Consider the following 16,253-nt stretch of genomic DNA (forward strand, 5'->3'; position numbering starts at 1 on the left):
TGATTGGTAAACATTAGTGCCATAAACAGAGTTTCATAGGTCACTTGCTCCAGGAAAATTATGGTATACAAATATTAACAACTACCGGGGATTTTTTCTTGGAAGAACCTAAAATTCTAAGTATTGCTACCAGAAAAAAAGAAAAAACAAACTTCCAAATCCTTTATTTCACTCTGTAATTAATACAGCATCATGTAAACTTTACAATTTCAAGCTTTATATATTTTTTGCTTGGAACATCAAAGCAGTCCCAATTCATAATTTATTTCACATCACAGTGTACAGATCACCAAATAGAATTTTAATTCATTCTCAGAATGGCAGACATCCTGTTTTAAGTGAGTGATGGGAAAACAAAATGCCATGCCAAGTTCACCAGAATATATATAATTGGTCTACGATGATGCTGTGTTCTTAACTCAAGTGACATGCCAAAAATGACGGCTTACTTTGGAAAACTGCAACATCCAATACATGCAGTACTGACCATGTTCATTTCATTAAAAAAAAATCCATCTGTTGTCAATTACATGTCAAACTCTTTTCAAATCTTTGCAAGAGAAGTTTTTTTCCTCAAAGCTATACAATCTAAATTACTTTTAGTTTCATGGTGGATTTTTAAGGAATTGTTTCCTGCCCACAGTTGAGTGGAGCAGAGAGTTTCCTCACAATTCTATTCATCTGCTGAAGCTTGGCAATAACTCCATATCAAGAGTGGTTGAGCAGAGAGGCTGTTCACGCTGCGTGCTTTTGTTAACATCAGTTTTGAGATCTACAGATGATCTGAATACAGGCTTTTGCTTCAGAAGCCACCAGTTTCTGGTTAGTCTAAATGCTACTCACAGTGCCCCAAGGCTTGAGTTCCTCCTGGACCAGAGTTGGCCCATGGGGACCTGAAGTCCACTCAGGCTCACTGAGATGTGGAAAGAAGTGCCCCCGTGACAGAGGTAAGGCTTTAAAACCTTTTCCTGTATGCTCTTTGTAGCCAGAATTAAGTGCCACTTTCAGTAGTGGTGAGAGAGGCAGCCTGCTATTCTCCTCCAAAAACTAAATACTAAAGACTGATTGGTTCCCTCAGTATTCTTCTCTTAAGATAATCCCAACTTCCGTAACCACAAAGTTGTGTTTTCTGGCCTTAATTAGCTTTGTTGCTGTAAGATAACCCCCTCCAGTCCATCTTGAGTCTCTCTGATTATAGAGCATACAGGATGGTGCTTGGAGAAAGAATGGACCAGACCCAGGGCTGAACCCTTCCCTTGAGCCCTCTAAGGATGCCACCTTGGGCCAGTCACCTCTCTCTGGCCCCCAGTTTATCCCTCTAAATTGTGGGGATTGAATGAGATAATTTTGTTACAGAAACCATCCACCACTGTGTTTGAAATACAACTCTCAAAAACGCTACTTTCTTTCCCCAAATCATTACTGTAGTGAAAGTCAGTTGTCTATAACTGTGTGTCTAAAGTGATCATCACCAGCCACTAGTGACTATGCATATTTAAATCAATCAAAATTAAATATCCTTTAAAATTCAGTTCTTCAACTACACTACCCCCATTTCAAGCACTAAATAGTCACCTGTAGCTTGTGGCTACCATACTGGATTGTGTAAACATAGAACATTTTCATCAGAAAATTCTATTGGATAGTGTCAGTTTTATTCATTTGGATTTCAAGGCTTCCAAACATCCACATCAGTCTTTACCTAAACTACATCATGGGAAATCTTTCCTTTGGTAACAGGAATAAATGCAAGCCCTTTGTTTCCTATCACATCTCTTTTAGAAGAAAACTAGTCTCCAGTTGTGTATCTCAAAGAACTCAGCCTCACTGGATTCAGGCTAGAAATGCTCTCTCCTTATCCTCAGAGATTCAGAAAACAACTATTAGCTGTCCCACCACAGCCTAGACCTATATCTAGGGTCATGGGCACTGTAGCCTCTGCATTGTCCTTGAGAGTCTGGGGGGGTGTGGGCACAACATGGAAAGCTCCAACCCTTCTCTTGTTCCCAAAGCAAAATGCCCTCTCTGGGGACTCACTGCAGTCAGTATGAACCTCAGGTAGCTTATGAGCCCCTGTGTAGGACATGGTGAGTCCCCCACAAGTCCCTGGCACCCTCAAGGGAGAAATGAGGAAGCCACAAGTCTAGGACAGCAGATGGAGTGACCCAAGCCTCTGTTCTTTCCACCACCAGCAAAGCATCTCCCTCCAGGGGTCTCAGGAGAGACACTGTGGACCACCGACACAGCATGGAAAATGTGGAGGTTTGCAGGGTGAACCCAAACAGAAGTGAAGAGGTCACTTGGAGCATACAAGATCGAACCCAAAGAACCAGGTGAGCTGAATTTTCTCCACAAGCGTTCCTAGTTCCAGGGCTGCAGATAGGAGCATCTCAGTCACACCTGAATTGAACTGAACTATGATGAAGCAGCTTTCAGTAGCCAAGGATTGATTATGCATATTCTTCCAATTCCACCAACATTCACTGATACCAGGGAGAAGAATAAAAAAGGAATATAGACTCAATGTCAGTAGCTCCAATAAAAGATGAGAAAAAGGAGGCCAAAAGTAATAGCTGAAATTTTATTTAATGACCCAGCAGTTTTTAGACCCTGCTATTGCTAAAGCTGAAACTCCAGTACTTTGGCCACCTCATGCGAAGAGTTGACTCATTGGAAAATACTCTGATGCTGGGAGGGATTGGGGGCAGGAGGAGAAGGGGATGACAGAGCATGAGATGCCTGGATGGCATCATTGACTCGATGGATGTGAGTCTGAGTGAACTCCGGGAGTTGGTGATGGACAGGGAGGACTGGCGTGTTGCGATTCATGAGTTCGCAAAGAGTCGGACATGACTGAGCGACTGATCTGATCTGATCTCTCTACATCATTTGTGAAAATTTCACAGCTGATTGCATTAGTTTCAAGATTACACCTCAATTTTTAAAGTAAATAATAATCACAATCACAGCCATTACTGTGAAATGCCTTACGTGTGTGTAGATATTAGTGCCCAGGAGCCTCACTGACAACCCTGTGAGGAAGGTCATACCCCCAAGGCCTGGGGTCGGGGTGAAACAATTGGCCTCAGCTCACACTGGTGCAGCTGCTCCTCACACCGGGCAGCCTAGCTCCAAGTCTGAGCTCTGAGCCTCTGTGCTGTCTGCAAATGGAATAGAAACGAACCAAAGACGTACAGTTTGAATACGCCCCTCTTTCCCCAAGCTCCCTTCCACTGTTAGCAGCTTCTGACTGTCCTAGAGACGATCTGGGCGAATGTCAGGATCCAGAAAGGAGCAGTTGGGGTTTTACATCATGTGTGTGTGTGAGCTAAGTCGCTTCAGTCATGTGCAATTCTTTGCGACCCCATAGCTCCCCAAAACCTGCCAGGCTCCTCTGTCCATGGGATTTCCTAGGCAAGAATACTGGAGTGGGTTGCCATTTCCTACTCCAGGAGATCTTCCCAACTCAGGGATCCAACCCGTATATTTACAGCTCCTGCATTGGCAGGCGGGTCACTTGTGTATAAATTGATAAATTGGGGGTTTTCATCTTTACTGTCCCTGAAGTCAACTTTGCTCCCCAAGCCTCCACGGGGAAGAAAACATTATCATTAAGGATACTCGAGATACCCCATCTGCCCCAGCAGTGCTCATGGATCCTACTCTGAGCCACAGCCTGGATTCCAGTCTCTATCTTAGGGGTTCCTTCTCTTCCCCAGGGTCTTTCCTCCCTCCCATTCCTCCTGAGCCTGCTCTTCTTAGAGGAGAGCCTGAGGCAGTGCAGCTGACTGCTGTCCAGCCTAGGAACAGTCACTTCTCCTCCCGGCTCAAAGCTTGGCCTGGCCCCCATAGCTGGAGAGGTAGGGAGTTGTTGGGGGAGAGGGTCTCCCTTCACCACCTGGTTTATCCCAGTGTTGGTGGAATCTGCCAATACTGTCTTCTCAGGTCGGAGGGAGGTCGGGTGTTCCCTGGCCTGGCATGAGCAGACCCCCACGGGGCAGCCTTAGAGCTCTTTGGTTCCTGCCAGTAGTACCTGCCTCAGCAATCCATTAGAAATTTTTCAACTGGGACAGCAAAATCATGCTTCAGTTAGCTTAAACAATAAAGTTGACTCACTGGTTCCTATAACTGAAAGGTCTGGATAGGGCAGGCTTCAGGAAGATCACGAGCCAGCAGGTCAGTAATGTCTCAAGGACCTGGCTTCTTTCTATGCCTCCTCTCTGCCTTCATCCTGACTCCCACTCTCCTGAGGATGGCAAGATGGCACCAACAGCTTCCGGGGCCATGGCTTCTTCTCAAAGTCACAGCAAGAGAGGGAAGAACATGGTGTCTTAGAAGAGCACAAGAGCTCCTCTCCAAGACCCCATCAGCAGCTCTTCATGATTCACTCTCTGTGTGGTCAGGCTGTTCAAGATGGCTGCTCTCCTGCTCTCTGTCCATCCCCTGCTTGACCAGTTCCTGCTTCTCTCATATCACTATCTAGTCTCTTTAATCATAAGGCCCAATCAATAACTGTCTGCGTGCTTGCCCCTTGTCCCAGCCACTGGTTTCCCTGGTAACTGATGAGCCAACTTGATGTTAATTCCCCATGTAAGCGTCAACCTCTTTTTTTTCCTCTTCCCCATAGCAAGACTACAGCCGTGTCCTATCTGCCGTATGGGGTAGGGGGTGTCTCTCCAGGACATAAGGCTTCAGACTTAGATAAGCTCTGCTATCTGATAACCCCTGATGTCTTGCTCTCTGTATTCAGGCTCTTTCTTCCGTCTCATGGCTGGGCAGCTCCAAGGCTTGCAGGCCTGCAGGATGCAGCCCAGCACATGCCCAAATAGGTCCCCGAGTCTATGCCGAAACCCACACACGCCCAGGGGTGTGAAGGTGGAGTGAAGCATGTTCAGCAGCACTGGGGAAGGGCAGGGAATGATGAAGATCAGAGCAGCATCACCCAGAGGAAGAGGAGTCCCTGCTGGGAGACCCCAGCCTTTTTTGTCCTTTTGCTTTTCTTAGCTAGAAAAGATGTTTTCCTCCATTTTATTTGATGACATTTTCACAGAAACATGTTAGTATTTACTAATAAGTCAGTAAGAGACTGCTGGTCAAAAGTCAAACTGAAAGTTTCATTAACAATTAATTTACAAACTCCCCATTGTCCTAGGGATCCCAGGGTGGAGAATCTGGACAGTATTCTGGGCTGGATCTGTAGAGAAACAGAGCTCTTCCAGCTTCTGTAACCTTAGATGACAGCTCTTCTGGCTGAATGCCCACCTGACTCCACCTGTTCTTAGGTGTATTCTTGGGGCTTGGATAAAGAACGGGGGGCCTGTAGCTCGTGGAACTGGCTCCTGAGTCCTCATACACACCCTCTACAAGCCGGGAGAGCTGGGGATGGCCATGGCAGTAGGGTCACCTTGCTCTTCTCTGCACATCACAGCCCAGGCCCCTCAGGCTGCTGTAAAGGCACTTCAGCAAGCCTGTGTTTAGCTACCCGCAGGGAAGGCACATCCCAGCTCCTCCTTCCTGGAAGAGGGGAATCAACAGTTAATGCCTCTCAAAGCCCTCCCACTTAGCTCTCTTGCCTCTTACCACTCAAAGGGACAGGAAGGGGCAGGGCAGGTGCCCAGGGCTGCTGAATACCTCGACTTGGACAATGAACAGCTGCCCATCCTGCAGTCTATTCAATCAGAACTCGGGTCTCCTGGCTCAAGACTCTGCCCCTATTAAAATGGCAAAACCCCTGAAAGAAGCAAGGCAGTGAACTGTGGCAGTCATTTACACCACAGTATGAATTAGCTCTTTGGCTCCTGTCCTGGATAGTCTAATGAGGGGAAACGTGACTGGGCCAAAGACAGGAGAGTGTTGAAAGGTGAGGTGCAGATGGAGGAAGACAAGTGCAAACTGCATCTATAAGCTGAGGTCATGCTTGCTCTGGCTGTGCTGAGTGATATTAATAGAATTGTAATGTCCCTGTAGGAATGGTGATGAAGGAACTGATAGGAAAGGCACTCATACACAGAATTTCATTTATTTACTTAGAATGGGTAATACATGTTAAAAAACACTGCAAAAGATTATATAGTAAAGAGTTTCTCACACTCTTGTCCCCCATCCCGTTATTGCTATTGTCTTATAAACTTGTTCAGACATCTTTGCCTGTATCCACATTTCTGTATATACTCATATCATGGCAACCCACTCCAGTATTCTTGCTTGGAGAATCCCTTGGACAGAGGAGCCTAGCAGGCTACAGTCCATGGGGTCACAAAGAGTTGGACATGACTGAAGCGACTTAGCAAACATGCATGCTTATGTTTATATAGTTTGTTTCTTTTTTTTTTTTCAGGTTGATAATAAAAATTTAACAGTAACATCATAAAATAAACAAACATATAAAAATCAAATATTTAGTTCTGGATGTTAGAAATAATATGAATCATGTAGTAGGATAACTTCGACTTTCAGCAGATGTCTTTGAGTTGGAAGAATTACTTCTGTTTTGAAAAACCTACCAACAGTTTTTATTTATGCATTTAAACATGACTCTTTTTTTCTGTCTACTTGTCATGTCCAGCAATTCTGGGTTAAATAACCTTTTCAAGGGCTATATTTAAATCTTTATTTTTCAAAGATGGACCTTCCAACCTTAAAACATGTTTTCTCAATCCTTTTTCAACCAGTGTCTCTCCTGAACTAGCTCAACCAAAACAGGATACCAAAAGAGTCTTAGAAATCATTGAAAGATTTGATTATGAATGAATAGCTAACATGTATTTCCTGATAATTATGAAGTTGGTTCATTAGTTCCATTTTTACTAGAGGACCAGAACCAGGAAGTTTACCTTTAAACATAGTCTGTGGACTTGAGCACTGACCTAACATATAGCATAAAGTTGCCCTTTTTGTTTTCAACTTTCTCTCATGCATGTGCTTTTTAATTGAAATGCAAAAGGAGAAAGGAATCATTTTTACTTTAACACTGTGACAGTTTTGGTAACTAGTATTCCAAAGTGGGAAAATGTTCACCTCTTTTAATTACATTATGAGGAGATTTAGTTAGATCATTAAGACAGTGGTTACACAGCTTCAGTGGCAGTATGCCAGGTAATACATCATTAGAGATGTCTGAAGTTCAGATGCTTTTTGTAATAAAAGCAGAATATTGGAAACCCTGAGAACAAAACAGTCTGATTGACATAATATATAATTTGAACCATAAAATCTTATCTTGCAGCACTATCAGTACTCTGCTGAATTTATTATGTATATTATTTTAAACAAACAGTAGCATACAATTTGCCCTACCCTACACCTTGCTGTCTGTTAACATTATACCTTAGAGATCTACACGCCTGGATCTCATTCCTTAATGGTGGTAGAGTATCCCACTAGATGGAGGTACCATAATTATTCAGCCATGAGACTTACATTTTTCCAGCTTTTACTCTTCATTCTTTCCTAAAATTTGTACTGATGCCTATGGTATGCCAGACATTGTTCTGGGGTGGAGAGCAGAAAATGAGACATCTGTAAAATGAATTTACAACCTACATAAGAGAGAAACATTCTCATACATCTCTGTGTACAGTGTGGATATATCATTTCTATAAGCTATAGAGGTAGGTTTGCTGGGTCAGTGGGTACATGAATTGCTGATTTTGATTGACATTACAAATAGCCTGGAAAAATATCAATTTTCCTTCTGAATCTTTTCATAAAATTATATCTAAGTACATATATGATGATTTATACCAATATATTTCTTAAACACAAGCCAAATTCTCCATTATAAAAATGCTCACAATCACCTGAGCAATGATTAAGGAACTAGAAGAAGAAAATAGCAACCCACTCCAAGATTCTTGCCTGGAGAATTCCATGGACAGAGAAGCCTGGAGGGCTACTGTCCTTAGGGTTGCAAAGAGTTGGCCACGATTGAGCTAACACACACACACAAACATGACATAGGGGACATTCTTGGCGGGGGGTGGGGGGAGGTGGGGTGGCCAGTCCCACTGGCTAAGACTTTCCTCCCTGCCTGCAGGGCAGTCCTCCCACAACACCAGGGAGGCCGGGGGGGATCAGCCCTGCGACACAAGTTCAGGCCCTTTGGCACACATAGTGCGCCGTTAACATCGCCCGCGCACATGGCATCTGGCAACAAGGAACAACACACACACAGTGTAGAAACTTAGGGGAAAAAATATTAGTGATTCTTGTGACACATCTTGGCCTGCAAGTGAAAATCGCTCAATTAAAAAATCGCTTAATTATGTCTGACTCTTTGCGACCCTGTGGACTATAGCTCTCCAGTCTCCTCTGTCCATAAGATTCTCCAGGCAAGAGTACTGGAGTGGGTAGCCATTCCCTTCTCCAGGAGATCTTCCCAACCCAGGGATCAAACCTGAGTCTCCTGCATTTCAAGCAGATTCTTTACCATCTGAGCCACCAGGGAAGCCCCATTCCTTAGTGTTTAAAGAACTTCTATAAATCAATTAGAAATTCAACAATCTTACAGATAAATGGACAAAGGACACACACACAGTTCTCAATCAAGGGAATCTTCTGTTCTAGAAAATCTGTTAATAAAGTGAATACTGTAATTAACTTTTGAAATGTGTGTTCCTGACCAGTCTGGCCCAAGTGTAGTTACTACCACTATTATAAACAGCTGACCTTGGAAGAGTTCTCTGTACTCAGGCAGCTATGCTTGTTCCCTCGTGTGACTATTTCTTCTTAGGCAAGAATACTAGAGTAGGTTGCCATTCCCTTCTCCAGGGGATCTTCCCAGTGCAGGGATCAAGCCTGGAGCTGTGTCTGGAGCTGTGACAGCCATTCGATAATCATGGAGCTACAGGTGAGTCTATGGACAAAAAGCCAAACAGCTGAGGAGAGCTGTGCAGAAGGATGGAGAAAGGCTGAATCCTTCAAACCATCAGGGAGACACCCGACTCCACACCACTGCAGAGTCCACAACGTTGATGAGTTTTCCCGCAGTTGAAAGCTGCCCAGCACCCACTGGGGGTGAAGCACTGAAATAAAAGAAGGAAAATTTAGTCTTTATAAAACCTGGAAGTGATAACTTCTCAAGAAACCTACCATGATAACCCCTTGGAGAAGATGCTTAGGTTCTAAGAAGATAATTATTTGTGTTAGGCTGCCTCTGAAGGCAAGAAACGGAACCTCCAGCTTCAGTGAACATAAGAAATGAGCTCCAGGATCAGCCGATTTGGGTGCTCAACGTCATCAGGAACCCGGGCTCCTCATCTCTCCTCTGCTCAGCCATTCTTCAGATGGGCTTCATCGCGAGACTGTTGGCAAGATAGGGGCGCACTTACATGGGGCACACCCAGACACAATATACATGCTCTGCCCGTCTTCCCATTGTCCCTCAGACCTGGCGTTCAGTTGTCTTCTCCTTGTCCTCTCCCTCCAGCTGCATCTGCTCGCACTTCTTCACACATGCCAGTGCACTCTGGCCTCGGGGCCTCTGCACTTGCGGTCCCCTCGACCTACAGTGCCCACCTGGCTCCCTCATCTCTCCTTCAGGTCCTTACTTAAATATTACTTTCTCAGTGAGGTCTGCTTTGACTACGCTATTTTAAATTATAACCAACTCCCCATCCTCTTTCAGGTTTACTTTTTCTCCACAGCGTGTAACTGCACGCAACAAAGGGTTCATTCCCTTGCCTCTTGGTCTCCGCCTGCCTAGGTGTGCTCCAGGAGCATGGAGACTTACAGATTGCCCCCTCCTCACTTCCCTCAGGCCTAGCAGGATGAGTGTTCCATGAATACCTTGGAGAAAAGACGGGCCGAGACGGACAACATCCAAACGAAGAAGTCGGGGAGGAAAGATGTTTTCAAAGATGGCGTCCCCATGTCGCGCACCCCCACCCAAGCCTTCCCCCACGCATATCTTATCCAGATTCTTTTTATGTGGGGCTTCAACCAGTAACCAGCAAGGAGAAGGGACTTTCTTCGGCTCCTCGGTAGGGATGGGGTCAGCGAGTGTTGGGGAGGGGCAGACCCCTGAACAAACTAAAGACAGGTGGGAGAACGGGTGCTGGGAGTGCCTCTAATTCCGAGTTCTCCTGGGCTTTCTGTCTGTGGCTTAAGAACAATGGCCATCTCTTCCTTCACTGCCATGTGTCTAAAAAGAGTCGTCAACACTTGCTGCCTCCACAGAACTACAGCCCAATCCATGCCTCACTTCGCCGGACTCTGGTTTCCACGCCCATCTGCGCTCCACCACGGTTATCAACGTTTCCAAGTCCAGTGGGGCCTCTAGGTTCTTATCAGCTTACCACCGCAGCCCCCTCTCCAGCCCCAATTCTCTGGGTATCTGGCTCACTTCAAAGTCATTGTACTATAAGGACCCCCATCAATGCCAGCGTCACGTCCTGTTCTCCACCCGTTTCCAATTTCTTCTTCTGGGAAATAAGCTCCAAGCCTTGAACAACTGAAGCAGGTTTGCTGTGAAACCCTGAGGGCTTCGAAATCACACCAACCGCAGCCAGAAACCAGGTCCCCGAGCTAGGTTGTGGGCGCGGGGTGGCGCCGACCTGGCCGCGCTCCCTGGAGAGAGAAGTCTCCACTGCCCCTTGTCCCCCTGCCCGCGCGGCCCCGGCCAGACATCCCCGCCCCGCGCCGCGGAGGCGCCGCCGCGTCCGGGTACCGAGCCGGGGCAGCTGGAGCTCGGGCGGAGTGGGGCGGGGCGGAGGGGCCCAGGGGTTGCGGGAAAAGCCGAGAGGGACCCGGACGCCCTCCAGCGGGCCGCCCTGGGGGCGGGGGGGAGGGGCCCGCCCGGCCTTATTTCCTCAAGCGCCGGCGCCGCCTACCCGAAGCTCGCACCGGTCGAGCGCCGCGCCAACCCGCGTCCATGCAGCTCCGCAGGCAACCGCTTTCCGCTCCCCGGCCGGGGGACACGCGCCCCGCAGCCCAGCGGCTCGCGGTACCGCTGCTACTGCTGCTCGCCCTCCAGGGGGCGGCGGCGTCCCGGGGCCCCGAGGACTCCGGGTGGCTCCAGGACGCGGAGCCCTCGAGCCAGCTCCTCTCGCAGGCGGCGCGCGCGGCGCTGCACTTCTTCAACTTCCGCGCCGCCTCGCCCAGCGCCCTTCAGGTGCTGGCGAATGTGCTGGACGGCCGCTCGTGGGTGAGTACCCGAGCAGCACGGGGGGCGCGCGCGGGGACCGGCCTCCAGCCGCGTGGGCGGTGACTGCCGTATGCGCGCGCCCGTGCTGGGGCTCCGCCCGCGAGTACGGTATGCGCCAGGTGCGGAGACAGCCCGGAACAGCTCCCGCGCTTGGAAGGGCCCGTCGGGGCGCAGAATCCGCGGAAAGCGGACTTGTTCTTTCTGGCATTTACAAGGACGTAAAGAATTTTCACAGGGTAGCTCCCATACCTGGGAAACAGGTCCGTGGGGAAACTGAGGAACAGGCCCTAAAGGCCAGGCTTGGTCTTTCCAGAGTTGGTTGCTATGAGGTGGTCGCCGAATGCACGACCCACCAGTGGCTTGAGAGTCAGTTCTGGACAGGGTTTTTCAAAATCCAAGCCAGTTCCCACGCCGAACCGTGGACGTTCCCTTGTCAAATGCAGGCCGTCTTGCAAGGGTTTAGGATAATATTGCAGTTTACGCGTTGGCCTGGCCAGGAACCTTCTTAATCCTGGCGTCTGCTTTAATCTAATAAGAGTGAATGACCCAGGGCTGTTGTGTTTGTAAACGGAATGAATGAGAATTTGGCAGCTCGTTGTTTGGTTGCTGATTTCAAGGCTGTAGGTATCATTTTGTGTCCGTGGAGCTACGTTGCTTTTTCAAGTAGAAGATGACTACGAAAGTTACAGAACTACACTTTGTCCCCAAAGTAACGATGCTCTTTCCAGCAACCCCCAATATTCCACAAAGCCTGTAGACTCATCATTGAAGAAGCTAGAGTTTAATGAAGAGGATAAAGAGAAAATTTTAAGGAGTGGCAGTTGAACTTTTAAGATAGTTCTAGACGTGGTGTTGGGGGTGTGAGAACGCCATTTGGAAGAGAACGCCTTGGTTCTTCAAAGACTTAACCCTGCACCCAGTTTGGCTAGATTTATTGACTGGTGAAAGCATTTTTTTTTTCCCCTAGAAAAAGGCAACCTGCTCTTGTCACTTGTAACAGACCTTGCTGTCTCAAGGAGGTTCAGTTTAACTCCCCCCCGCCCCCCACTTCCCCGCAGAGAAGTGAGGGAATAGAACTTGAGAACTTTCTATCAAAGTGGAGAGTAGCCACGTCCCAGAGCCCGAACAGCACCCCCCCCAACACCCCCACTCCCCGCCTGGAGATTTGCTCACTGTTTATCAGTGGGAAGGATTCTCTACAGAAAGCCAAGCTCAGATTTCTAAAGTGCACTAGGAATTTTTCAGCCTCAGAAAAGTTTTTCTTCCTTCTGACCATTAAATAATTGAATAATAAAATAATTTGCATTTTCATGCATTTAGTTATCCCCTTATTTTTTATTTATATAATTTTAAAACCTTTTTATTTTAGATTGGAGTGCTGATTAACAAAGCTGTGATAGTTTCAGGTGAACAGCAGAGGGACTCAGCCATACACGTACATACATGTATGGCATCCATGTACATGTATGGCATCCTCCCATCCAGGATGCCATATAACATTGAGCAGAGGTCCCTGTGCTATACAGTAGGACCTTGCTGGATACCCCCTTTTAAAAAAAATAAAATTTGTGGCATCTTTCACAAAATAAACTAGCTCTCAAAATCCAAGTGAGTGAAGAAAATTTTTCCTTTCTTATCCAGAGAGCTCAGTTACTCTTTTCATCTGCAATAATATAGTCCTGAAGTTTAAAGGGATGCTCCTTTTTGGCCTAAAAAATCCCAGGGGATAATCAATAAATTAGATATGCATGAAAGGGAGGAGGAGTTAAGTAGAAGAACACAGAGCAATGACCCTAAGAAAGGATACATTGCTGTGATCTTCTGGTTTACCTTTACATTTCCTCCCAAAATGATTATAAATGTTTTAACATCAGGGAGCCAAGGAAGAGAACTTAGTGACTTTCAGGGCCAAGACTCACAAGAGACTAAAGTGGTTTCAGTTTCTATGGAAATTCAATGAAATTGCTTGATTGAAATCACTTGATTGATTGAAACTACTTGAATAAGAAGAGACCTTTAATGCAAAGAATTTCTGCTTCAATTACATGAGCAGTTGTATCATTGACAAGAGGTGGAAAATGATAGACTCTCAACTACTTTATCCAGTCAATGCATTGGTAGAATAAGTGCTGAGTTCCTCCAGGACTGACTCTGAGTTTAGCAGGTGGCTGGGTGAGTGAGAGAAGTATAGCTGGTAGCATCCTTCTCCATCCTCTGGGTTATTGTGTCCCTTAGTAGATGAGAGACTGGGACCAAATCAGGGTTTTTCAAGCTAATGGCACACTGGTGGGTTATGACATCTGTTTAGTGGTTTCAGTTGTTTTTTGTTTGTGTTTAATGAAACAATTTGGAATACAAATTGTTTAGTGTGCATTGCAGAGTAAAGGTAAGTAGTGCCTCAAAAGATTGCGAACATACATGTAGGAAATGGTTCATTATGAAGTATGCAGTTCTTGTGCATTTCAGTTGAAAAAAAATTGAAAGCCTGTGAACCAGATGATTTTTAAGACCTCTTCCAGCTCTGAAATTTCTTAATTCTAAGTGATTTTTTGGTTCTGGTCGAATCCCTTATTTTAGGAACACTATTGCCCTCTAGTGGTAAAATGCAGTAACAGCTATGGTAGTGAAAGTGTTAGTCACCAGTCTGTCCCACTCTTTGCCTCCACATGGCTGTCCATGGAATTCTCCAGGTAAGAATAATGGAGTGGGTTGCCATTCCCTTCTCCAGGGGATCTTCCTGACCCAGGGATCAAACCTGGGTCTCCTGCATTGCAGGCAGATTCTTTACTGTCTGGCCACCCGCGATGGTAGTAAATGCAAAGAAGTATTGAGATTCTCAAGTCAGAACTAGCTGGTGAAACCACTTGTGAGTATTCTGTTTTGTTTACTGATTATAAGGAGAGATTGTAAGGAGAGAGTCATAGTGAGGGACACAGGCATCCCTCACTGCCCCTGTCTGATGACCTCTCTTTCCCAACCGTACACTACCCTTCCATGACCAGAAGGCTCCTGTTTCTCTGATGCCGCAGGCCCCAGAGCATGGAAGGTTGTGGTGTTGAGAGCTCCTGTGCTACCCAGGGTACCCTGAATAAGCCTGCTTCTGACCATCTGGGGCTGTCCCCTACAGTGAGGCAAGCACGCTCAGGACACTTGTAAGACCTACGACCACTAGTCCCTGCCCCAGGCAGCTGGTGAGAAGCCAGCCTTTCCCTGGCATTTAGAAAGACTGGTGAGATCTTTGTGTGCACAGACTTAAGAACAAAGGCAACCCATTTGAAATCAGCCCTTATTTGAGGATTGCTCAGAGGACCAGGCCACGACCTGATTGGAAACATTAATCAAAACATTTGACCAGAGGTAAGGCGGGGGGAATTATGCCCAAACCTTAACTGCTTCAATTTAAATGAAAATCAGCAAATATAAAACTATCATCTGTCTTTTGGTGTAGCGTGAAGGACATTAATGGGCACTCCTTGCAATCTTTCAAGCAAGAAGATCCACCCATAATGGGCATCTGTGACTTTCACTTTTGTTTACGTATGATGGCAGAAGCACTTGCAAAGAATACAGTTCACAGTCCTCTCCTTTTACTTCTGACTTTTCTTGCCTAACCCTGATTCACTCATACCCAGTTAACCAGCAAGAGTTTTTAGAGGCTTTATCAATTCTTTTTACAGTATTTAACTTGGATTTTGTGGACTTACGTTTTTTCCTGCCTACTCTTCACCAGTTTACTTAACAATTTTGCAGCTAGGTAATGGGTACACCTGACACAGGCAAGTTTCAGAGCAAACCAGCTGACTTCTGTTGATCATCCCTCCCCCTCCCCACAGGTGGACTGGCTGCTGTGTGCCCCCACCAACCCCAGTGTCTATGGGCAGAACAAAGCCTGTCCATTGAGCCGACAAGACAGCTGGGAGAGTGCCTAGTATACTAAGAAAAAGCTTCTTCCTTTATCCCTTTTCAATCTATAAAGCACTTTAATACAGCATAATTCATCTAATTACTGTTCTCCTTGAAGTCTTCTCTCCATTAATGTCAATAATTCAGAGGTGATAGTTCACAAGAATAGAAAAGCAATGCATCAAGCAGACCATAGAAAAGAAAAACTGGAGAATGAAGAAGGCTGCAATGAATATGGAGGGGAAGGATATGTAATAAAACCCTAAAGTGAAAAAATCTCTACTTTCACACAAGGAAGGCTTCTCAGTGCTTTTACAGCCCCCGTGAAAGAACCACAGGGGGATAGCTATTGGCAGGGTGAAGGTGGTGCTCCTCAGCGCCCTCTGCTGTGTTAATGAAACATAACAATCCAGAAAGCACAGAACAGAGACCTTCCAGGGCACTGCACCTGCTGAAATGGCACCAGTGCCCCCCATGTCTCTGCCCTCCTTCCCCCACCCCCCGCCTGCAGTGCCCACCTAGCCTGCAGGCTCTGACTGCAGAGTTTGGGTCCAGCACCGAAGTGAAAAAGGCCCTGAGGTTAAATCTAGCCTTGGCCTTCCCGGCCTCGTCCTTCAGTCATCTGAGCCAGCTACAAGTGAGCTGGCAAGTAAGAATGCTTTTAACCAGCTTGTAAGAAGTTGCTTTTGAATCACACACTTTTTTTTTTTACCAGCCCACAACATTTCCACTCGTCTTGCCACACAGGGTGTCAGAGCCAAGGATGCGTGTGATCACAGAGAGTTAGTCTTGGCCCCAAATAAAGATCACTGTCATGAATTTAACCACCAGGAGTCTGGCTTGGTGGCATGCTCTTCTTGAACAACCTAGGTGGTTCTGCTGGAGACAGAATGTAAATAGCCCTAAAGTGACTGATCTTAAAGAGACACAGAATGTTGAATACACACACACACACACACACACACACACACACACACACACACAGAGTCTCCCAAATCCCACCCGACCCTTGATCTCAGAGCATCAGCATGAATCACCTAGAAATTCTTTCGCACTTCTGCAGGCTTGGTGTTTATTCGCCTTTGTGATGGTCCCCAGTTTAAGAGGTTTGCACAGAGTTAGTCCCATAGTAGCACTTCTCCACTTTGGGTTACTTCTTAGAATCGTCAGGACGCCTCTGGCCAGTCAAGTTGAGTTGGAAAAGAGC

The 16,253-nt window shown here is 46.4% G+C and overlaps 1 protein-coding gene across 1 annotated transcript in view; it reads left to right on the plus strand.

Moving 5' to 3' along the window:
- Positions 1 to 8,836: 8,836 nt before the first annotated feature.
- The window catches only part of RARRES1 (retinoic acid receptor responder 1), a 44,056-nt gene continuing 36,639 nt past the window's right edge, over positions 8,837 to 16,253 (plus strand). Inside the window, exons 1-2 of the mRNA XM_061425808.1 lie at positions 8,837 to 8,848; positions 10,529 to 11,143. Coding sequence (XP_061281792.1) covers positions 8,837 to 8,848; positions 10,529 to 11,143 — 627 coding nt within the window. The remainder of the gene's footprint in view (positions 8,849 to 10,528; positions 11,144 to 16,253) is intronic.

Source organism: Bos javanicus, chromosome 1 (genome assembly GCF_032452875.1).
Source record: "Bos javanicus breed banteng chromosome 1, ARS-OSU_banteng_1.0, whole genome shotgun sequence".
NCBI lineage: Eukaryota > Metazoa > Chordata > Mammalia > Artiodactyla > Bovidae > Bos > Bos javanicus.